The sequence below is a fragment of the Bombus flavifrons genome, chromosome 5 (genome assembly GCF_040668555.2).
Source record: "Bombus flavifrons isolate JBK064 chromosome 5, iyBomFlav1_principal, whole genome shotgun sequence".
Taxonomy (NCBI): domain Eukaryota; kingdom Metazoa; phylum Arthropoda; class Insecta; order Hymenoptera; family Apidae; genus Bombus; species Bombus flavifrons.
This window is the reverse complement of record NC_138446.1, coordinates 6,712,500-6,738,555: the sequence shown is the minus strand read 5'-3', so window position 1 is coordinate 6,738,555 and position 26,056 is coordinate 6,712,500. Positions and strand designations below refer to the sequence as shown.

Sequence of the window (26,056 nt, the reverse complement as noted above, 5' to 3'; positions counted from 1 at the left end):
AAATTTTAATAGAAAATTAAAACGAGAAATCACTTGTTAACGATTCTTTTTATTTGCTTCAAACTGAAGAAAATTCTTGTTTCTTTAGAAATAAAAACGTGATCGGGTGGTAAATTGCTCAAGGTATATAAGAGAATGAAGACAGTTAACGACGATAGCCATTGATACAGCTGTACCTGGAACTGTACAGACATCTCTGTTGAATCAAGCAATTACATTTATACGTTGAATAAAGTAATTACGGAGTATAAGGAGCTAAACGTTTCTTTCGAGCGCACAAGGTGAACTAATTACCTTCGCATCGTGCTGGCACTTTTTCGATATTTAAATTCAAGCGTAGTTGAACGCAATGAGATTTTTGATTACGAATAATTCGTAAGATATTGAGTACTAGACACTTTGATGGAATTTTTGTAAACAGTCTATAACGAAATTTATCAGTGTGTAAAGTTTGTATTAAATCGACGACCTAAGGTTCCTACGTTCTTCTTGTTAGCTGTGGAAGCGTTTCATTAAAACTTTACTGTTTACAATGTTTCATTAAAACTTTACGCTATTAAATCTCTGTCGACTCTGGTTCAATAACAATCGCAGTATCAGCAAAAATTAATCCTCTACGTCATGCGATAACAGTTGCATACACCGTGACATATCCTCTCCATTTATTCTTTTTCAATTTTATTTGATTTTAACATTCAGTAACAATTTAGAAATTACGTATTCTACGTTCACTTTTCTTTAATATAAGTATAATATCCTTACCCTTTAATTACTTACACCATTTAACAGCGTACATCATACAAATAATTATACACACGTCTAATACGTGTTTGTCACTATCGATATAAATCATTTGTTCATATGATAATCAGACTGAGGAATTTTATGAAAATTCATATGTTTGAGAATATAATTAAAAAAGTGGAACATCCGTAGAAAATTGTTTCACCTAGCAAAGTAATATCAACAAACACGACATATGTTTGAAGTATTTTATACATTCTTTCCTATTATTTGCTATGAAAATGCATAAAAATCCGCATTATAATGATTGCTACTGCTTGCTCGGTTTTTTAGATGGAAGGAAAGGATTCTAAATTTGCACTCTCATAAGCGAACGAAATTGCAGTTATATAGTATAATCTGCACTTGCTCAAGCTTCGAATTGTATCAACTTTAGTTCCTAACATCTAACTAATTTTACCTTCTTATTACGTTTCTTTCACCGACTATACATTTCTCTCAACCTAAGGGTGTGCGATGGAGAAACCTGAAGGTGAGAAGCACTTCGGCGATGAATACGCAGGCCGAACCCGACATCGTGAAAAGGAAAATGAGAGGGATGAGATAGAAACGATCTTCTTCGTAGAGGGTGACTACGGTTACATAACAATGAGACGTCGCGGCGTCCTAGACGCTCCGAAACACTCACCCTTCTTCTTTCTTTTCCTTTCCGCATCTGTTTCTTCAGCAAGCTGCTGAAAATGTATGTATATCGTCGATCAAACCGGAAGACTTTCCAGCTTCTACCGGATGGGTGAACATTTGAGTGCTTATTCGTAATGTTAGTTACATGAGGGTAAATATCACAGAAATTGTCTCGGACATTTTGGGGTAGATATTTTGAATTTGTAAAAGTGGGTCAAAGTCTCAACGAGTAGAATATTGCGCAAAGAAACCGTGCTTTTTTACTTGAAGAAGATATAATAGATATATTGCAAGAAAAAGTCCTGAACTATTTTTCACGAAATAAATCTTTCGATGTATTTGCATACGCGGCTGTTTTTTTACATTTATTTCAAAGCAATTTGATTTATTCGGCTTTTACCAAATGTGGTAATAGAAACGAATGGATTTATAGATAAATATTTCGTTCGAGGGTTGCAAAATTCGTAACTTTAAGTAGATATCGCAGTCTACATCGGTAAATGTAGCGTCTATTTGACGTTGGTATTCGCATGTTTCACGATTTATTTCCATGTACTTTTTACAATAAATATTTATATTTTCCGAATATTTATGGAATAAGAATACGAACTACTGTCGAGCGGAAAAACACATAAATTATTATTCATTTTAAGTGTTTAATTTGTAACTAATAACTTAAATTAAATTGTCCTTTTGCGTATTTCGCGTCCAAGAACTTCCACTCTTGCAATACGTTCCCGTGACGAAAGGCCAGAGGATTCGCGTTCGTTTTTCTCGTATTCTTGCCATTCTCGCATGATCGTGAAAGTTTGATTGTGTAACGCGCGTGTGTTGATCGTATATTGAACGAGGAATCGGAAGTAGCTTGTGGAAAAACGGCAAGGTGGTCTGGTAGGAAATGCGTGTTCATGGTGGTTGCGTCGGAGCTACTCGTACCAACGGTTGAAAAGTTGGAAAGTTTTACAGGAGGGAGACGAATCGATGGGATTTTCCATGCCCCGGCTTTTCTCCTGCTGCTGACTTGTTTATTCCGTTCGTGTAGGCACGAAAGTATCGATAATAGGGTCTCTGAGTCCTTCAACTGTCGCTTGTTACGTGAAAAATTATTTATTTCCAATGTGTGTCTTTTTTTTAGATTAGGAAGATATAAAGAGTTTGTATGTATCAGAAACTATTTGATTTAGTTATTCGAAAAGAAATACGAGGAGAGAAATATATCATATACATCAATTTAGCAGGAAATCCAATTTAAAAAAAATTCAGTTTCCATTATATAAGTAAATAAATCTGTGAAGTAAATTGTATAGTAGGTATGTTTTGATATAAACGATATAAAGAAAAATATGTTGAATTCTTGAATCGATCGTATTATACTATTCTCAAGATTCAAATTAATACGTCAAAAACCACGAGCCTTAATTTGCCTTACTTTACGATCCTCGAGCCCTTTTAGTTTTGCAAACATTGTTTGATAATCGTATAAGATCGATCTTGCGCCTCGAAATATATTCTTAGCGGTATCGACATCGCCAACCAAGGCCGGAATCGTTTATCATTGACATTAGCTGTCAGCTACGGGGTTTACGCGCATAATCGAATGTCCTATAGAGCGGCGAGGTAATTACGATATTACATCGATCTTCTTTGGAAAGAAAATCAGGGCTCGGCTGTACGCTCTGCTTCTATATTAACGTTCGATCTCCATTTAGAATCTCTGTTGCACGGCTCTTTGATCGCGCACCCTTTCTCGTTACACCAGGTGCTGTTTTAAAATTTAAATTCGCCCGCCGTACTCGAGAAAGCACCTCGATACCGTAACGATCCCGCGAATCGAATTTTGTCCAGGAAATTAGCGAGAATCCAATTTTCTACGAAACGGTGAGAACGCATTCGAAAACTAACCGCGGAACTAATTTCGTGAACGAAGTTTCCACTCGTGGACGTAACGCATTCGATATCCGTGAAATACATGGTTGGTTCTTCGACCCGGCTTGGTAGTATTTATCTTCTACAGGAGAACGAAAACTAGCTCGGCAACCGGCGTAATACCGTCGCCAAAACTATTTCAATAACAGGCCGGCTCTCACCCCCGCCGGAAATCGCAGAATTGCCTTCGCTGGTTCCCCTTATTTTCTATCATCTTTGTTTCGCTCATGTCGAAGTATTACCACCGGCAAAGGTTCTGCCTGTTTCTTACGAGTACTTTAATGAAAGATGCAGGAAGAATGTTTTATCGTGTTCCTTTCGCGATAAAAATCTTTGCGTCGTTCTTGAATTTGTTTAAACGTAAGTAATGTTCGCTTTTTTGGAGGACACATCAGTTTCAGTTTCATGCATTTGATAGTGCTTGGTCTGCTGTCGTCCGACGAATGTAATATTTTAATCTCCTCGTTTTCAAGTTATTTCACAGTCGAAAATTACTGTCAGTAATTTTTCTATTTGTTATTTATATGACAAATAAGCAATTCATACGAAGATTTTGATATTTAAAAATGTGTAGGGATTATTTAGGGAATGAAACTTATTTACAGTTCCACGAACATCTTTTAATAAGAGTTTAATTTTGTAATTTCAAAACATTTTGCCTATATACAGCTACTGTGGGAACGAGAAAGTTAACCAAATATCGGAGAAAATATTTTCACGGCTTTTATAAATTCTTTGTAAAGTTCTACGCGAGATACTCACTTGAAGTACATTTTACTGTGATGCTTTCATCTTCTGTAGCTGCCTTCAATCTCATAGATGTTCTACACGCTTTCAATACAGTAGCAAGTAACTATGTAGTACAATAAATTGTGTATTATCTACGATTCCATCGAAAAGCACAAATTAAAGAAGAGAAGAACTCTTTTAAAAAATCCTACACGAGCAAACTGCCTTAAAGTAAATTCTATTTTCAATCTACGTTAAACTTTATCTTTTATACGGTTATCTATCTGCACAGATATTCTACATATTTTCAATTTAACCAACGAGTAACTCTATACAATAACAGGTTGTCGAAGGTGCGCTATGAATCAATTTCGCCCCATCGACAAAGTGTTAACACAACACTCTGGCTATTTACGACCGATATATGGATAAACTTTTTTCTAATTATCCTTTCTCCATTACCCGGCCTTTTTTTAGCACGAAAGAAAAACGAAGTTTCTTAAAAGGAGAGCAGCAAGCGAAATACCACATTATCTATAATTACTCGATAGAAAGCGACGATCGTTTACGCACGATTTGACGCTAATGCATCCGTTCAATAAGCAACTCCGCCGGATAAGCCAGGAGGATGCTGCTTTAACTTTAGTCGACGCCATCAATAACGTTCGACGAGCAGAGCGATAATAAATTCTATGCTTCTCAGAGACGTGAAACGAAGCTCGTGGTTACACGCTCTGTTTTTCATCACGGTGAGATTGGTCGCAGTTTTCACGTTTTAGTCACGGAAAGTCTGAACCATCTCGATATGAGGATCATTGTTCTAAATGACGAGATCGATTGATATAGTCCCACTCATGATGGTATTCGTTTTATAGAAACGTCTTGAATTGCAGCGCTAAATTTGTACATCTTCAGGTAGCCAACATTCTAACAGGGCATCTAAGGTATCATGAAAGTACAATTATGGCAAATGTGATTGGAAAATTGTAAAAAATGTTGACGAAGTTGACGATGTGCCGAAAAGCGAATCGGAACCTTTCGACTCCGGATGATCGTAACTACGAAATGAATCCACGAAATGAAAAAAATTCAAACGTTTGATAAAGGAGTCGATATTCATATATGTAGGTTGTATGTAAAGACATATAGCGCATGTTGTTAATCGGCAACATTGAAACGCGACGAAGTACCGTGGTAAAGTAAGCTAGTACGATATAAATGTTCCATGAATTAGATATATTTCTAATTATCACTATAATTTGTATTCTAAAACAAGATGGAACATATTGAATATAAAGAATTATTATCATATTTGATTCTTCTCTTCTTCTGATAACATTTCTTCGATAAAATGTTGGTTGTACCTTGGCGATAGAATGATGTCTTATAAGAATTTTAGCCTAAAAGGCTACAAATTTAGTAGCTTTCGACCATCCTCCTTTTATTTTGTCTCAAACTATCACAGTTTTCAATTCTATCAAAGAATCGAAAGACAAGAAAAACTTCCGATACGCAGCGAACAATAACGGCCGATGTTATTAATTAATTAATTCACAGCAGAGCGTTTTCTTCGGGGAACACGGGTGACATACCAGGCGCAAAATTAACGTAACAAAACGACCGCGTGATACATATTCTCTGTAACTTGTTACTCTACGCGCTCTTCTATTAACTCCTGTATATATGACCAGTCCTCATATCGTATTTGATGTTTTCTTGCTACGATGTAATTTATCTTGTTGCCGTTCCGCGGGAACAACCGCGCCGTTTCATTGACATGCAAAGCGAAACCTCGTGCTTTCTTTATTTTAGAGCGACCTAGAGTTGCGCGAGTTATTTCAAACCGGTTGCTACATAACGCGCGGTCGCGCGCGCTTCTTGTGTCGCATTCCGCGATCGTTATGCACTCGTAACCTTCTGTATGGTCACTCTGTTGCAATCGAGTCACACCAGCCAGAGAAATTTCACGATTACAGTTACGTGCAAATAGTTGCGTCACCTATTTTGCTATTATTTTCTAGATTTCGCTCCAAAACAATGTGCAGTTTTTAAAGATATTTTTCGTTTAGATTTCATAAGAAACAATTAACTTCTTTTAAGGACTTCCCTCTACATAATATTCTAATAATATTCTATTTTTTAGCAACCTCATACTTCTGGAAAGTATCTGCTTTACAATAACTATTAATCATTAAAAATATCGTTTTTTTACTCATTTGCAATTCGATAAAGATACGTACCTATCCAAGTTCTTGCAAGAAATCCTATTTTCACACGTATCCCTGATGGTCTCGCACGAGTCTCGCACTCGGTCTTCCTTCTTTCACGCAGTCTTATCAATTCATGAACTTTCACACTCGCACAATAAACAAATGAATTATCAACATTGAATTCTCAACAATGAAATTTGTTCTCGATTGTGCTTCATTTTCCAGGCGAACCAGCGTCAGCGTTCAACGTAGTAGAATTCTTTTCGAAACTTTGTAAAAATGTGTAATCAAGCTCACAACGAAGAACACTATAGTGTAATTACGCACGGTCGGCTATATAAGCGAAGTCTTTGATCTTCAAAGTGAGGACCAATTATAGCTGTAACGCTGCTCTATCTTTTTCCGATTTCTTCCGGCCGAGTCGTTAGCTACCACAAGAAGGTTCGTCATTTAAAGAGCTCCGAGCAGCTTCATTTTGTTCTTTAATTATTCAGACACGACCTCGCGAAACGGCTATCTCAGCATGAGGAGAGGTATATCATACGTTCTAATAGAACCTACTCGGCGTTCGTTGCCCCTACGGCCGACTGATGCCTCGTAAAAACATTCGAGAGCATATCCTGGCGATATTGTAAATCATTGCGAAAGCTTTTGCCGACAATTCCTCATATGGGACATCGCGTCGCGATTTATGTCCATTTAACAAGAGGAGCTTCTTGCCGCTCTGTTTACATGTATTTAAATATTTATCGTTTTCGTTGATATATTCGTAACTTAGTATGCTGATATCTTAGAAGCAGAATTTGAGTTGTAAAGCAACTTAGTAAACAAGAAGGCTAAAGAATCGTATTTTTACGTGGTAATCTTCTAATTATTTTCGCCGAAACTTGTTATCTAAATACGTTTGAATTTTTCTATTTTTTTTTCTACACGCTTAAGATTTATATCGTTGTAAAAATACGGGGAACAGAAAACATTTACTTTCATCCATTTATACAACGATTATTGAGCTATCCACGGTATATCAATCGACTTATCTTACTTTCGATAGCTATATAAAAAGTACGTAATAAAGAAGATCGATGCTCACTCTATTTTAATATAGTGTCAATAAATTCCGTTTATTGGCACGTTTATTTTCCGATATATCATGCACCCTCTCTCTAACTCTATCCAATTTTTTATCCTCAGGTCGATACGAAAACCCATTTCAGAATGCTTCACATCGTCTTCGAAATTCATTGATTTCGCAAAAGTCGCCAGAATGATGAAACAACGATAATAGTTTACATGTAATGTTAACTCAACTTTACTCGAAACTTGAATGCACAAATTTAAATCAATTGTATCAATAATCTCACATTAGTGAGGCGTTCCAAATTCTCTAAAGTGACTTGTTTCAATGAAGATGAGAGAATAGAAATTTGAAAGAATAGTACAAAGTCAAACAAATAATAATCAAATAGGTTTCCAGTTACTTGAACGAGTCTGAACTTGGTTTGATACATGTCATACCTTTGTTCTTCTTAAACCATAAAGCGAGAGAAATTTACGATTTGGGTTAGCTTCAGGATTATTTTCCGTGGAAAAATATTTCAAGTTCAATCGTGCGATGTCGGATGGAAACGGAGGAGAAATTTTCATGACGCTTCCACGAACGTGAAGAGCCTTTCTGGAAACTATCACGATGGTCGGTGGCATTAGCAAACTAATCCTTTCACACAATTTACTCAATAGACTGTTTGCTCCCTTGGAAAGTTCCTAGCTTCCGCGCGAAAACGCCTCTGCATCGCGAAACGCTTTACATTCGTGTTATTTGCCCGAATTGCCAAGTGCGCGGGTATTTTAGTGTTTCGAAGAAGCTGAAGTTTTTTTCGCTTTTAGGAAAATTATCGAGAAAATCTCGTGTGTTGCTAAACATACTGCATTCTTTGTATTATGTTAGGCTCAAGTAAATTGTTCTTTTTATTATTAACAAACCACTTGAATTTAAAGATTTGTATGAATTGTTGTTGAGTAAGAAATAAAACAGTGAGAAATAAAATTCCCATTCCTACAGTTGGTTTATTATATACATAGAAGATGAATATTTTCTGTGTTATTAAATACACATATTCAAATATTATGTAACTTAGAGTAATTCCTTGTATCGGGTGTATGCTAATGCTTCTTTTTTATTAAAACATTAAAAATCTTTTTACGTATTAAAACAAGAATGAATTTGATACATTGAAATTCGATAACCGCAGTAGAGTTGAAATTACTTGGGATTTTTTATATTCGTGTATCCTGTGGTCAACCATCGATACTGTACTTGATGCAGTGTATCAGTTTTTGTAATTAGCGTTGTTGATATCCTCTGACAGGGTTCAATTAAATGGTTTCCCTAACTATTGGGTAGGAGAGTCAAGCTCTAATTGGGATTCGATAATTGCTTGGCAGTTTATCGAAGAATGCAAAGTAGAAGAAGAGTTGGGAAATTGTGAGGAATATATTAAATCTATAGGTGAAAATCTTGTTTTAGAGAATCCTTGCATTTTGTTTCTTGCCACCTAGATGCAGCGGAATATTCAACTTTATGGTAATTATTTTTATGGCAAGTTACTAACTACTCTTTCTCAATTTGTTCGTGAATGATTTTGATGAAAAATATTATGCTGGGAATTGAACTATTTAGTGGAAGATGTATTGAATGGAATTGAGAAAATAGTTTAATATTTTCATTTCCTAAATATTTCTAGCCTCGATATATGCTAGTTCTTTTAATCTTTCCATTTTGATGTTTCCACACAAAAATGGAAGAAGTTCGATAATTTTTGACATTTGTAGAATCATGTAGTTCAAGCATTTCAAAATACCTATAATATGTGTAAATACATCAAATCTCACCCCTCTCCCCACTATTATCTTAATTTTATAACTCATATTAGCATTCTGTATATTTATTGCGAACTTCCTAAAAAATATCCATCTTAAAACATAGTAATTAAAATACGTGTTAAATGTAAGCTTAAACTGTAGTTCCGTAATTTTCTAACAAACTTAAAATCACCATCATAACTTCGGTGCTTCTACATATCATTCTACACTAAATCCTTCCTCATCCATTTTAATCCAATAATAAAATTTAGTATCCGTTGATCTCAGCGCACAACTCAAAAAATATCCACTAACACCGATCACAATAGAGCAGAAATCACGCATGCATGAACAACCTTGTCCCGAATTCGCCTAAATGAAACTACATTCAGATTGCTGTCCCCTTTTTAATTCTTCCATCTTTCATAAGGATATGACTAACGAATTGGTATAGTAGTCACTGCAAGACCTAGTGTCCCAATTTCATATCCGTTTATACTCTTTGCGAAGCAACCAGGAATTCGAGGGTGACAAGACTGTTATCCCAAGAATTTTCCTACGGTCGCCCTTGTGGCGAACCATCAAAGATTAGATGGAAAAGCGGAGCACCAGCGGCGACCCGTGCGTGGTATTCGAATATCTTTGCCGATGAGTCCTCCTTTATGAGAAAATCGTAATCGTGCAACACGAGCGGGTAAATTGAAAGATAAAAGCGTGTCAATGAAACGAATGTCGCGTTCCGTTACGGCATTCTGGCTTTCTAATTGTGCTCTTACAATGGCTCAAAGTCGTGAGATGAAAGTCCTTGCGTCGCGCGAGAGATGGCTGCTCGTGCTTTTAAAATCTCGACCTTTTGACCGCTTGTTTGCGCTGCTTTCGATGAGGTAATTGAAACAGACAGCAATGATTAATATGATCAGCAACTATTTATGGATATTGTATCATGTAGATTTCTGGAGGATCGAAGAGACAAATGGTGGATTGTGAAATTATATCGCATGAGGCAGAAAGTTCGTATTGATTTATCGCAAGTTGAATGTCATCGAAATAAATGATAGTCAATGTGGACACATATAGAATTTACACACATCCACGCTTAAAAGATACTTAGAGCAGTTAGATATTATATTAGGTTTAAATTGGAAGGAAGGAAGTGTGCGATGAAAACATCAAGAAAATGATTTACAATGGTACTCGTATCGCTGAAACGCGTGTGAAGGTATACAGTTTGCACGTGAGAAACCATGAACCTGAAGTCTTTGCGACATTAATGTCGTATCCTGTCACGTAATAATCCGTCGAGGATCTCTCGATAGAGAGGCTTTGTTTTTCAAACACACACCTCGCTCGTAAATCCTGATCCGCCTTTACGGCGCTTTGGCTGGGCAAGCTTTTAGGTGCTGGCCTGTCTGAAAAATGCTTTAAAGAACATCCGCTATCGACCAGACGATGTATTATCTATGGGAAATGTCTTCTGTAACAGCTTTGGGCAAGTCCTGATCCGGTAAATGAAGTTTTGAATTTCCTCTTTGACCCTTTGAATAAAACGATGCACAGTGGAGTGAGTGTTCAACCTGAAAAAGCGGGCAAAAATCAACTGCTTGAAATTATTTGAAAACAAAATGCTTCTTTTTTTCATATTATATGAATGAAATGATATGATGCTTGTTTGTGAGACATTCAAACTTCGTATAAAAGTAATAGACAACACGATAATTATTTACAGTGACGACCAAAAGAAAAAAAAAAAGAATGGGAAAAAGCGCTGTGATTTTACAAAATTAAATTACATTGCATAATAAAAATAACGTATAATGTAATTAGATAGTTTTTAATACACGATTGTTTAGTATAGACAAAATGTTTACCACACATTTTACGTATGTATACGCTATGTATGTTTGATTGCTATGGCCACAGTAACGAAAGAAAAACCGATAGAAATCGTCTTTCAATTAAGTTTCGAAGAGGGAAAAATAGCAAATTCAAGTTCAACGAGTTGTTCGTTTGTTAACGAAGTTCTTGAAGAGAACAGCAGCGGGTAATGAGATTCGATAGCGTCTTGCAACGAAAGGAGGAAAAAGCAGCAATGGTCCTTCTGCTTCGAGTAATTTATTCCATTAGGTTAATCCGACGAGAGATCGCCACTTTCGCTTATGAAGTTATCGTCGAAACGATGATACCAGACGTTAGATATACATACTTTTATTCCTTGCTAATATTCCGCCAAGTCGCGGTTTTTCTTCCTTCCGGGATAATACATTTGCGCTAGGACTTTGTATCAAGAATACCGATCCACTCGTAATATCGTAACGATAAAGGGATTAAACTTTTCCCACCTCGTCGTCTTCCGGTGGTCGTAATGAGCAGGAAAGAGAGGAATTTAATTTCCAGCTACGGGTTTATTAAATGTATTAAATATATTAAATACGCGATTAAACACGCGGTCCCTTAAGTCGTTCACCGTGTGCAATGTGAAGAACAAAAACGCTGGGTGCTGGTATGTATCGCGGCTCTGAATATTCTGTTTGTCGGTGAAATTATATTACATGGGATCTTCCTTCTATGGAGAGAATTATTTGTTTAGTTCCTATTACTTTGCGGTATATTTATGGGAGATACTATTATGTTTTTACCTAATCCTCATTTTAGGTATAATTGTAGATATGAAAATGATAAAGAGATAAAATGTATCGTAAAGCAATATTTAAAAAATCTACTAATATGAGAAATTACATCCAATAATTAATTCTTTGTTTTTTTAATCTGTTTTTACTTCGCTTTCATGACAGGCGTTTATGGAAGAGGCCTCGTTTGTTAGGTCGAAATTTTTCTCAAAATAGATTAGAAAGTGAACGTGTATAATTATTTTCTTATTTCAATAAAATTCCACAATAATTTCGTTACAAGCACTTCTGTATGCTTAGTAGCTATAAAAATAATTCGGTAACTATTTACAAGTTGCTCACCTCACCTCACCGATTTCGATGACTTTTTAATATGTTGTAGAAATACAACAGTCTGAACAACTTTTTCTTATACATACAACCGACGCTCGGTCTTAGTTTCCGAGATATTTGCAAAAAATTGTCGGTACCACTACAGTGAAATTCGCTTATAAATTGCGCAGTACTGCGCGGCGGCTTGGATGAAATAACGCATAATCTAAGCCCATATAAACTGTAAACAAAAGATAAGAATTAGGTTTGGGTTAGACCTTATTTTATCCAGCCGCCGCGCCGTATGGCGGCTGGTAACCAATATTAACGTATACGCTGCTGCGAACGCATAATTTATAGTCAAAATTCAGTGTAGTGCTACCGACAATTTTCTGCGAATATCTCGGGAACTAAGGCCAAGCGGAAGCTATTTCTATAGGAAAAAGTTGCTCAAAGTGTTCATTTCTACAATATATTCAAAAATCATCGAAATTGGTAAGATGGCAGCAATTCTAAATAATTGCTAGCATTCACTAACGTTAAATATGTATATCGTATACTTAATTATAATTTAAAACGTTTCACAGCACATGACACGTTACTTCCCCTTTCTTTGAACATTTCGCTGGCGTCCCCGTTAATGCAACAAAGTAATAAGAATTTACACGGTAATAAGGAAAGCAATCTCTTCATTACTCCGTCCGTCGTTCCCATCTCTCTTAGCTGTCATTAATTTCCTGCCATTATCGCGTCGAACAACGTCTTATCCAGACGGTTGGTCAACGATCTGATGGACGGACGTAGCGCAGGCTTTTGTTATCGTTCGATCTTGCGATAAGCGTATTTAGTACGCTTCGAAGTTAATCGCAGATTCTTCCATCGATACGGTACCCATGTTGCAACGCGTCTAGATCAATTATGGGCCCGTTACCTGGTTTTATATTTTCACGGTGAACAGTTATGTTTTAATGTACCTTTAGTTATGTTCATAGAAGTATAAAAATGTATAAATATCCGCACTTTATTAATAACTTTGTTATAATGTTAATGCAGTAATATACGCTTGATATTTACGCTAAAGCTGCTTCAGTATTTATTATAAAATTATTTCTGTTTTAATAATATAATAAATGTATAATTACCATTATATATAAATAAAAAATTAATTCATCTAATATGTAACATAGATGCTATGTTGTGTACGTGCTACTATTGGCGGCATGGTTCGGAGCTGAGGTCTCTTTCTTTGTGTGCAATACGTTGCTTCGTGTATACCAGAAAGATGGGTGACCGCCTATAGTATATGCGTAGTTACTACTCTTGCGCCTCGTAGTTTCTTTCTATCACAGAAACATTTTTCGTACTAAGGCTTAACTTAACACGTGATTTCTTCACTATTTTTAATTCTACGTTTCTCTGCTATGTCGTCGTAGCCCACGTACCCTTTGTTTACACACACCACTTTTTCCATTTCTCTAAGAAGTAGTGGTTCAAACAAAAGGGAAGATAAACTGGCATTTCCACTTGTTATTCGATATCCCTAGAATATACAATACTAAGGATGCCATACAATTTTTATTGAAATCTATTCTTATCATATTAATTGTTATAATTTTTACGTTATAGTGTACATAGACTGTCTTGTTAGATCGTTACGAATTGCACTTATGATTATTGCGCTCGCTATAAATAACCAATGATGGAGAGCAGCAGAGTTCGCATGTCGCTAGATACGCGTTACGCGCGATGCGCACGACGTGTTGCATCGAAATGTAGCGAATGGGAATGTAGAATCTGTCAGAGTCGCGTTTTTATTCGCACAATCGTTGAACAAATTCCAATGTATCGTTCTGACCAATGTATAATGTTTTTGTGCCTATTCTTTTTTATTGCCGTTTTAGTGTCTATTTTAATTCTGCACACTTGACTATTTTTGGCAAAATGTATTTGAATTACAAAATTGGGGAGACAGACAGTAAGCAAGATAATATACTCTTGATCTCTTCTTTTTCGTTAATATAATTCTCATATATTTGTATATAGTCAAACACATTCGTGCAAGCTGAAACATACCTCTATCGAGATTTTAAATGCCTAATTAGAAAATTAAAATGCAATGACTTATTATATTTTGGTACTAACAACCACGCTGCTTACGTGACATTAAATACAAAAGGCTAGATTATATATTAAGTAAATTGAGCGGAAAATATTGATATGTTTCGAACAATTCAATACATTTGAACATGATTTCACAGTCCTAGTTGCTTCTATAGGATTTTCATTGATTAGGTACAATCTTTTTTTATGTTGGTATACCGGGCAAAATGTGATAATGTGTTCGATCGAGTTAATTATATTCCATACGCTACCCTTTGGTTAGCCTTTTTTCAATATATTATTGATTTCAAAAATAAGCAATTAAGTATAATATATATTTGTTGTTTCCATAAGAAAATGGTAAATAGTGGTTGTGGTCGTTAGTTTACCATTGATTCATATATTTTATTAACATTTGTGTATTTTTAATGCGAATCGATCAAAGTGTTCGAATTCCTATGGACGGCGGTATATTCGTGATAGAATGAGTAAGAAAGTCGATATACTGTAAATGTGATTCATAAAAACTGAATTTTCTTCTAACTGGACGACAATTTGCTTGATGGCGGTTGCTTGTTGCGAGCAGATTGCATTTAGAAAGCCGTGAAAGCACAAGGAAACGTAAGTGCAACGCTAGCTGCCACTGGTAGATGCTTGCGGTTGTCGCTGATGTACCGTCACTTTGCCTTAATTATACGTCTCCACCCTCCGCCTCTTAATTGTGAATTGTCTGATAATTTGACCCAGCAAGGATGCCCGTTCCTTATTGCAATTATTAATACTGTTAAGTGGGCGGCGTTCGCCCAGTGGCCAAGAATGGTTCCTGGAATCGCTCACAAACATACTGAATAATTATAGATCCGCCACGGGGAACGGTCTTTGTACCAATTGAACGGATTACAGCAGTCAGCTGCATTTTATAGCGATTTCAGGGAGTAAAGAAAATAAAATTTAAATGTCAACTACTTTTTTAAATGTATATATCATAAACTCGTCGTTAAGTAGTATTGCTAATAATGAACTTTTTTAATAGATTATTGACACTTTTTAAATAGAATCATATTCTTATCTAACATAAAGCGACAAAATCAACAATTTCATACAACTAAAAATATATGGCAAGTTATCTTCTTATTGCTAGAATCCTTTTATTCCGATATACATAGCGACAGTATCGCTCCTCCTCAAAGACGAAGCTCTTCACTACGGATATTCTTAGATCTAGGAAAACACTTAATCATGTTTCTTTTCATTAAACTGACCTTAATTCGCAGCGATCGATGGATCGGTTCAGAGTACAGTTTATACCTCACTTAATATCGTCAACGAGAACCGTCTGTCCGTTGAACGGAAGTGACTACTTTGACTATTGAACTGAAGCGTAACGCAGCCTTTCTGTGATTCGCACCAGATTACAAGAACAGAGAGATATATCGGCGAACAGTATTTAAAACAGTTGTTTCTGCGTTGGTACGAACACTATTACACGAAGCTGCGGCCTGTGACGAGGCTACATTTGGCGAGAGACGAACGCTGGAGAAGAAGAAGAGTCGCCACTGGGCCAGTGCCAATAAACGCATCTCTTGGCCGTAGTTTCTACTACTTTCAACGCAGACGCGCATTGCTTAAGCCGCGATCGAGCGTAAAAGATGAGAGCGCCGGTGTTAGCAAAGCAGTACGTAATACTCGTTTCCGTTCTATTTTCAAAGAGAACAGCCAACTTCCGAATTAAATTCGAATTTCACCGTATGTTTTGTTTCGTGAACAGACGGACAGATTTCCCTCGAATCCAGCCAACAGCTGGCCTCTTTGTTTCCAAACGAAAGGCGGATTTACACGTGGACATGGTAGAAAAAAGATTTGGGTGCTTGGTTCGAGGAGAGGGTTGTGTTTCTCATATTTCAGCCGTTTCGTTGTGACAGCGGCTAGACGGGGCCGAAACGTCGGTAGATTCGCGAGTCGGTTTAAATTAAGGAGTCTAGACGCCTCGGAAATACCACGTGGTTCGCGTCATGCTCCGTCCAGCAATTTCCAGTTCGAACGTTCGCGCCTCGATGCTTCCGATGCATAATGTCTTTAGACAATTGTGTGTTCGGGATAATGTCATAGTTTTGATTATTTCTTATTACCTAATAGATACTTTTTGTAACTTTCCAAATCCTTAAGTTAAGTAGAATATTATTTGCCTACGAAAATTATGTAAATAGGGTAACGTGTATATATGCAAATCAGTAATCTCCGTCGTCTGAAAGAGAACCAAAAACATCATTTCACGACATATATATATTACCATTTCTATTGCCACTTATGAAACTATATCCTCACTGCATCGAATTCTTCCTTAAATCAAGAAAAAGGCCATGCATTTCTTTCCAGGATAAAATACATAACTGAAAATATAGAAGAAAATGAAGCTGTGTCTTTATTACAATCCCTGGAAATATTGCTCAAGTAGACAGTCTGAGTCCTTTGTAATGGTAGGTTCCGTTTGATAGAATCCAACTAGACGTTCCACAGAATTCTTCTGAAGTTCCGTTTTAGAGCATTTCTCGTCGTTGGCCGCGTAGACGCTATACGAAGAATCTTTTCTTGTTCTCGAAAATGGTTTTAGTCTTTGATCTTCTTCCGTTTTCTGTGTCTGTTAGGAGGTTGACTAGGAATTCTAAGACTTTGTAACTATCTAAAGTTTTAGTTTCATGTTTCCCATCTGTAATTGTTAAGCATCGAAGATAAAAGTTATCTTCAGCATTCCAACGAGAATTATTTCTAGGAGAACGAAAACTCAATAAAGCAGAACACGAACCGGAAACTGGAACGTCGCTGTTTCTCTAATTGTTTGCCTTAGAAGTTTTAATTAACCATTACATTGGATTTCGATTAACCATCACACTGGATGCATCTAATTAAATCTGCAACTTTTCGAATTGCGTGAAAATGGGCTTGAGTTTGATTTCGCTAAAAGTTTGTCTGACTATGAGTTGAAAACAACTTCATTAAGATCTAATTTTTGTTTACTTATTTTTCTTTTAATGATTTCAGCAGCGAAATATTTTGTAAATATACACAGAAGTATGTAGAAGGAAAATTCCTAATGTTTACAAAGTACACAATGAGATATCGTTCCTAAAGATTTCCATCGTAACGCATGTTCGCGTGACTTTGGTCTATAGTGGTCGTTATAGGCATTTACAGTCTATCACGAGCGTGGCAAGTTGTTTACATTTTTGGAGCGTAACAGGCGGTACGAATGACATTCTAACGCGATCTATAATTTTCTTCAATTAAAGATAAAAAAGAACGAATACAGAATACACGCGAATATAATGTGAAAGATATACATACGTGGACTATATGGTTTTTAATTAGCTTATTAGGGTTAGATTAGCGGGAACAATGAACTAAGCGTGACTTACTTTTGAATAAGTTTTTCATAAATTATTGTATTAAAATCGGCCGATGGGAAAAGTATGATTTGAGGCACAGTAACATGTTTTTATAAAAATTTGAAATTATAAAAAATCAATATGACCATGCGATACGATCATACGTATGCAAATAATGATCTTATTTCAGTCCCGTTTAATTATTACAAGCAGGAAGTTAATCAAATAAACAAAATATTTTCTCTCTGGATAAATAGTTATTCCCTATAGTTCCGTAACCACGTAACCACGTAACCCATCCTGTTGCAGCACCTTCGTAAATTCATTAATGAAAAATTACGGCGAAGGTAGTATAGTAGCTTCACTTTCCCCCATTCTCGTCTGGCGCGGTGTTGTCTCGTGGCCGATGATACCTATCGGCGTCGCGTGGCGGCGCCGTGATCGCATGGCCGCCCTCAGTGTTCACGAGCCTCGCTCGGTGTGTGTTTCGTGGCGCGGTCGTCGTCGTCGTTGTTGCCTGTTTGTCTGGTCTCCGTTTGTTTTTACACGTTGCATCGGTGCAGTGGTAATTAATTCCGTCGCGAATCCGTCCCCGCGCGAACTATCCGGTCCTCCGTGTGTCCGTGTCTATGCGAGATCGTCTGTTTTTCGCGAACATCCCGACGCGAGACGTTTCTCGCGTTTGTGTTTCTCTCTTGTGCGCGAATACCGAGAGAGCAGCGTGTGTGTCAACTTTACGAGTGCGTGCTTCCTTGTCGACGTCGGCGTTGCTCGTTCTACCCCTGATCGTTGTTCGTCGTCGTGATATCGTGGCTCGTTTAGCTTCGCCTTATTCTTCTCTCGTCTGTGCTAAGTTTATTCGGAGAGATCGGTGGCATTGTACCTCTCCACTTATTGTGCCTGCATCCGTCTGTCTCTCTTCTACGTGGCTCTGTGCGTACGCGCGTAGTATGTGCTTCTGTGTTTATAATCGTTGCGTCCTTTCTCTCCGTCTCGCTCTCCTCTCACCTGCAGCTAGGAGGCACACAGGTGTTCCGTGAAGGAGTGGCGACGCCTGCCGTGAATCGTCACCGCTGTGATACTACATCGAGAGGAGCGTTCGTGCTCCTCCTCAAATCCTGCCATCCGAAAACAGCCATCCACACTGCCCTAAGGAATCATCTAGTATGTGTGTCTCTCGTCACAAGAAAACGTGCCTACGTGTGTCCTCTGTGCGTCCACGAAATGCGTCTCGTAATACCGGCTCCTCTCTCGACCACCATCACGCCGTGCTCGGTGACATTACACCGTGCCGTTTCATCGATAAAACCGAATGCTTTCTGCGTGCGCTGTAACCCGTCCCGTATACATGACTATACGTACGTACTCTTTTGGCAGTCAGTATAAGTACCGGATGTTTGAGGTTACTCGCGTTAGCCGGCTTCGTGCCTCAAGCTTCGTGTCTCAAGCTTCGTATATTGCGCGTACCAACCTCGTTTATTGTATTTTACGTAATCGTGAATGTCGTTTTATTTGCACGTACCATAGTCACGAGATATTTTTCTCTGGCCGAGCCAATGCTGTCGTATCTCGACCTTCGGCATCTCGCCGCGTTTTCAGATGGAGTACAGGTTAGGTTAGGTACGATTGCTCCGTTCGTAGAAATGTTATTTCAACTCATACATGACACCTCGTTTCGTTTCGATATAATGAAAATATTTTATCATACGAAGTTTACTATACAAATTCGATCGTGTATTCTGTTTGTACGATTGTAAACAAATTGACATATCAAAAGTTATCGATTTCTTTATTAAGGTGTACATTACGATCGATGCGAGTTTAGTGACTTTTAAATCATGACCAGAATAACATATAAGGTTCTCACTCGTTTAAGCTCGGATAAAACAGTCGATAATCGAAGCGATAGAAGGTCGATGGACCGCAACGAGACATTTCGTGGGACGGTGGACACACAATCGTTCGCGACCTCTTCCGTACGATACAATACACGTCGTTCATGACAGCCAGTGCCATTAGCGAGAGAGTTAACGTTTTACCCTATTCCTATTGCGCAGGACGATTCCGTGGAGCGTCGACCGAGCACGGAGTATCTCGTGGCCGTCACGAGAGAAAAAAAAAGACCGCGGAAGGCTCGTATTCGCTTCCTTCCGTTATAAATAAAGACCGTCGAAGCAACGGTCCGGAGTCACCCCGTTTGGGTCGGCCATTTTTCATACAGAGTGCCATAATCGTCGAAAATACAAATACAGGAAAAATATATTTGCCAATCAGCGAATTCGACTCCATTGAAATTTTTAAGCGTGATACGGAAATCCTGCCATCTTGAATACCTGTTGTACCTTTTTCTATCTAATAATAATCAATTAAATCTAAAATAACTAGAAAAGTAAGGAAAAGGGAAGAAGGAGAATAAGGAGATCGTAATTCGTCGTAAAAGTGCAAATGACAATCGAAGAAATTAAGTCCAAGAATTTCAGTGGGAATTAAAGAGGCCGTAAAGATCGACGAAAATAAAATCAACCGATCATCGAGTGCAGCGTACACGGTAGCCGCTGCCAGAAGCGCACAGTGGAGCCCATAAATTTTCCTCGGCGATCGTGAACGCACTAAACGCCGAGCCGTGGAGCTGCCTCGAAGTAACAAGCGACGCGAGCCGACCTCTCGACCGGGCAGCCGTCAGGATGTTTCAACTGGCCAGCAGCCGGTAGCTTCGTTACCGGGCCTGGTTGCGATCCTCAGCCCCTGGAGGCGGAAGAAGCGTGGCCGTTTCAAGGATCGCCCCAAGACGATGTCCATACGCGTTAGCGGTGTATATCTGGTGCCTAGTCCAGCGGCCAACAATGAGTCTGGCAATGAGAAACCCAGTAACCTCTCGGTGGAGAACAATTTACACCAGCAGCACCATCATCATCACGCGGCAAAGACCGTGACGATCGTCGCTGGACCACAGAGGAGCAATAGCCTGGATTATTTAAATTTCGAGGAGAAACGGCAGATCATCGCTTCTTCGTTGTCTCTGAGTGATTTCTTGGCTCATGGACCGGCGGCTGCTGCTGCCGCCGCGAAAGAGGTCGCTGCTAACACCGTCATAGGTGAGTTTTAAAACACCTTTTTGGTAGTTTGGAAGAAAGGGAGTATAATTAGGTAAATAAGCTGGGAAGGTTCTCTGCCTTTGTCTTTGGCGGAGCAGAGAGGCTATATCCAAGAAATGTGTGTCAGTGAAGTGCACTGACCTAATGTGGCTAGTATGCAATATGAGTATTTAGGAAGCCTAGAGGGGCTTCATTTTAGAAAATTGTAGATTGACACTATATATTAAAATGATATGCAATATATATGTTTGTATATAATTTAATTAATAGATATTTATAAGAAGAAAGAGATTCTATATTATCGAGACCACTCGAAAAAAACGAAATTCCCATAGAAATTTGCATGTAGAATCCAAAGTAGCGGAAACGCATTTATTCTCCCATTAGCCGTTGAATCGTTTATTACCCGGATACCCACTTTTCAAGACCTCCATGCTCGCGCACAAAGGAACAATAGCTAGCACCCAGGATGCTCCTAGATTCTACCTAGCCTTCTACCTGCCTAGCCACCTTGGAATATCACCCTGTTGCGATCAGGTGACTTGACCGTCACGATTCTCTTCTATACTTTCGATTATGTCGCGACATCGACTGACCGCCGGTCGTCGTCTGTTGTCGCGCATCGCGGCTCTCGTGAACGAGCCTTTTTACCTGAAAGACGGTGCAGCTGCGCGCGATTACCGTTCTCCACGTGAATCGTGGAACTCCACGCGACCGAGTAAACCTCTCCTGGTAGAATTACAAAGGGGCAAAGGGAAGGGATACACAGAACAAAGGAGAGGGGGAAAGTCAAGGAAAAAAAGAAAGAAGACGTAGTAGCATAGAAAAGGGAATTACCGTGGTTCGATTACGAGTCAAGGAACTCGTGTAGAAAGAGAGTCGAGTTCCACGGCCTGTAAACAAACCCCGCGTATACACCGTTCTCTGACTACCTACACGTGCTTTTTTCCCTCCATTTTTTTTAGTGTCTCCTTCCGGGATGTTTCCTTCGACCGGCGCTATCTCGCCGAGACGTCGGTCGTTGCTTGAAGAAGGGACAAAGGGAGGCGGGGTCTGTATAGAGATTCGCTTCGCCGCATGCAGCGAGACACAAGTTTTTGAATCTTCGCATCATTGTAATGCATACTCATACAACGACGCTATGCAATTGTTAAGCTGTTTAAGATAGTGAAATTTTAATAACGAATATCTCGAAAAATATTTAGTTAGGCCAGTGTATAAATTAGATTAGCGTGTTAACCCTTCGTTTATTATTCCATTACGAATTAAAATACTGGTATGCTGCAATAACTATATTGCAAAATTTAGAAGAAATTTTCATGTAGATTTTGGATATAATTATTTATCTGTCAGTTAATATATTTTTCCCATACGTATATCTAATAGATTTTAAAATAGGAAATACATAATGATTCATGTATCGTCGAAACATTTAGCAAATCTTAGCAATCTTAGAAATTTTAGCAATTTACAATTTTCGGCGTGCTCGTGTGATGTACGAGATTCACAGTTAACTACTTAAGAGTTAATTGCATGGGAGGTTCAAAATATTTATGAGACAAATGTTAGCGTATATACGGATGTACGTATATTCATATCTGGGCGCATATGTATATGTATCTATATATTTTTTTTCAAGTCATGCCCACCATCAATCATTGAAATTGACTTTGTACCTTGTAAGAGCAATTTCAGCTTCTAAAATCATACTCAGTCACTCTTATAAATAGTACAAATAATAAATAGACTTGCATTATGAATTATTTGATACAAAGTGTCATAGTTTTCTGAACTTCTCTTAAAAGGTAATATAAGTAGTTGTAATACTTGAAACCGTCTCAAACTAGATCTAGTTTCGAATTTTGCATCGAGATAAGTCTCACCGTGTGTAAGTTACTTAATGCCTAAGGGAAAGAGAAAGAAAGGGTGACGGAGGGCTAGCGGACTCGCATTTTTCTCTTTCTCTTTTTAACGGGAACGTTTGCGCGAAGGGAGCTTTGTTATCGCGCTCCCACGAAATGCCTCTACCATTGTCGTGGTAGCCTTTTTGTTTCAACGCCCGCGGCCCTGATAGATCGTTAGGCCTCTCTCGTTGTCTCTGATCGTTCGTGCTTGGTTAAGCCTTTGTACCGACTGGTCTGGAGAATTAGTACTCTCTGGTAGGTATAGTGTGTTGCTGGTTTATTGAATTGCTTTTAGATTTGCTGGCATACTTGGTTTTCGTTCGATGGATGTGTGTAAATGTAGTAGAAAATTGAAAGAACGTACTGCAGTATTCTCTACGTTTTTTTTAAATTCTAAACTAACAGTCACACTAAAACAAATATGGATATATTCCATATTACAAACAAATACTTACTAAATAACAAACATATACTAGAAAAAAAAGAGAAGAAAAAGTTTCATATGTAAATAAAGGTATCATTAATAAGATATTATTTTATTATTTAATCCACATTTTTTTCTATAACTTACATTTAATACTTCAAAATCATCTACTTCCTAAATCAAGAATATTTCGCGTTTCATCCAGTGGTCACATAAATATTAATAAAACGGTTGGTCTTCGATAACAGGGAAACATACAAGGGCATATTTCAGTGAAAGATACTCGGAGTATCTACTCGAAACGTAGTTTCCAAGAACACTTGTGTTCTTCGTGGAGAAAACGGAGGTTGGAACAAGTAATCCTCTGTTCAACCGTTCTCAAATTTCCTTAGCCGAGGAATATTGATCAAGAATCTTGTTATCCGCCTTCCGCTCCTGCTTTCGTGCGACCACTTTTCGTGTAGTATTTGATCATGCAACACGTGTTACTTTGGAAGTAACCAGCTTCGGTACCGATGGACCATGTTTGTGCCACGTATGTTCTACGTGTTTCGCGGTGCGTTGTTGTAGGAACGCGTAAATCTAAACCAAGCGGTTTACTGCATGTGCATCGCGGATGCAACATCGAGTAATTTACATGGAGAACGGTCGGATTTTAATATGTTTCCCAGTGTCTTCTGCGCAACGAACGTAACTGCGTTTATGTTGCTCCGCAAGTCGTGTTGCAATTCGCTTTTATTCTGTCTCGCGCAGCGAAAATTCCATTTACCGTGTCTTGTTTGCGATATTTACAAACGGCGAATGAAGAAACATTGATATTGAAATATTAATTCGTGGAAAATTTATGTTGATATTGCACACTGAATGTGTACACTGTTGCTCATAAGTATTAACATTTATGAATGTTACATAAATGTATGAATTAATGGATACAGATACTTGAATGTTCGTGAAGTATAAAAATAGTATAAATAATAATATAATGCCTGTGGCAATATCAGATATGTCTCATATGAAATTTAAATTGTCCGTTTAACATTATCAATGGTATAATAAAGTAAAATATACGATTCGTCGAAATAGTGAGTCGGTTTAAATATTATTGCTTAAATTAATCAAGATAGTCTCCTCAATTTGAAAGATCCGTTCCTATCTTATCTGTAATTTGATAACCAAACGAGCTGAAAATAACGAACTTCTTAGATAATAAAGTGGTCTATAGTGTTTGACATTTGCAGATATCAATTTTTTATTATGTGTTAATATAGTATAATACGTTTTACGAAGTTAGGCGTTTCGGCGTTAATCTCTAAGTGTTGGATAGGGGACGAAGAAAACATGTTGCAATCAAATCTATGTAGATATCTTTGAAATTAAACCGTTCGAAAGTAGATCTTGTGTTTAGATCTTGCGTGTGTGTCTTAGCAAGTATCATTATCGATAGTTTACGATAGTAAGTAGGCAAATGGAAAATTTCCATTAAACGAACAATAGTTTTCTTTGTTGTACTGTTTGGATAACATACTTAGATACATTTGTAGATCTGTTGAAGATTAAACTGTTAAAAATCTATCAAATGTTCTATTTTCTTAAAAGATAGTAATCTTTGCAAGAAGTCACTGAAAGAAGCAAGTGCATATGTCATTTGACGAAATGCTACATTTTTCCTAAATTTCGTTAGGAATGGCTCAATATTTCGTAGTAGGTACAACGAAACTCGTATAATCGACGATGCAAATTAAAGACATCGCCATCGTCAACATGTAAAAGTGATTAAAATTGGATGAAAATCGCCACTACAACGTAACAAACCGCAAACATCATGCCAATAATACCTCAATCGACAGGGTATAGTATATCGATGGCCGGTAGCCGCAATGATAGGCACTCGACTTCCACCGCCAAACAGGAAACGTTAACCTTTCCTACATCCGTGTTTGCGCATTCATTAGTGCAGATAATCGATAGTCAACGATCGATTCGCGCCACGTTCATCGATATTTCGGTTATCCGTTTGGGGCGTGTCGCGGCTACGTTTCCTCTTTGCAAATTGCTCTTTCGTTATGGTCAATTGGTTTCTGTCTATCTGTTTACAATGAAATCCTCTTCTTTTTAATCCTTCCGGCATTAAAAGTATCAAGATCGCTTTGATCCTTTCAACTTTCCATAGCTTAGGTAGCTATATGCTTTCAATGAAAATTGTAATTTTCTTTTGGTAAAAGTGTGTTCTTTACGAATGAAACATTGAAAGGTTTTTGTGGAATTTAGAGAAATAATTAGTGTTTGCAGTCTTCCTAATGCACTTTTATTAGAAAGTTAGAAGAAATCCCGGTTCTTATTCAAATAAAAGGATGTCTGCACAAGATTGAGATGAGAAATCAGATATATTAATATTCTTTCATATTTTATTCAAAATTGAGTTTTTTAACAATATAGAGATACTATTAATACGATAGAAAATGATCTAAAATCAATGGTATACATGATTCGTAGCAATGTTACAAACATAGATGGTGTTGTTCTGTGAGATAAAACACAATTGGTACTTATCAAAAGGATTAAGGGAGCTGCATGAAAAAGAGAGCTTGCTTCACAAGACATAACGTAAGACGCAGCCGCGCCTTTCCAACGTTGCCGTTTAATCATTTCTTCTCCCTAAGGCCAACGATCAATCATCCACGGGTACCTAATACGCGTAATTCGTCATTAGCACTTAACCGTGGACGTTGGTTTGGGATTTGTGCAACAAATATACGGAGAAAGCTGGCTAGTGTGGGATAAAGCTTGATATTTTATTTCTTATGTAATATTTTAATTGTGTAAAAAATGTGAAAAAAGACATACAATGTTTGAGGAAAGTTTAGACTTTAATAAGAAATAAATATTCGATTTTGAATCAATTTGGTCAATTTCGATGGTTATTCGTTTGAGTTGTTAGAACATTTTAATTCTAGAGGAAAATTCACCTCGAATTGTATTTGCAACGTGCTTGCATCATAAAGAAACTCGTGTATTACGGCAAAAATCTTAACTTTAGAGTCTGTAATATATTGGAATCG

The 26,056-nt window shown here is 37.6% G+C and overlaps 1 protein-coding gene across 7 annotated transcripts in view; it reads left to right on the top strand.

The window, feature by feature from the left end:
* Window positions 1-26,056, top strand: part of LOC138179967 (phosphatase and actin regulator 2) — a 374,817-nt gene that overhangs the window by 32,066 nt on the left and 316,695 nt on the right. Inside the window, exons 1-2 of one of the 7 annotated variants that reach the window (XM_069113271.1) lie at window positions 17,867-18,738; window positions 19,632-20,669. The exons of 2 other annotated variants lie outside the window; for them this stretch is intronic. In XM_069113271.1, coding sequence (XP_068969372.1) covers window positions 20,366-20,669 — 304 coding nt within the window. In that variant the 5' untranslated portion in view covers window positions 17,867-18,738; window positions 19,632-20,365. Of the gene's footprint in view, window positions 1-17,866; window positions 18,739-19,631; window positions 20,670-26,056 lie in introns of those variants that run through there. 4 more of the 7 variants (XM_069113270.1, XM_069113274.1, XM_069113273.1 and 1 more) reach the window with 4 other exon arrangements.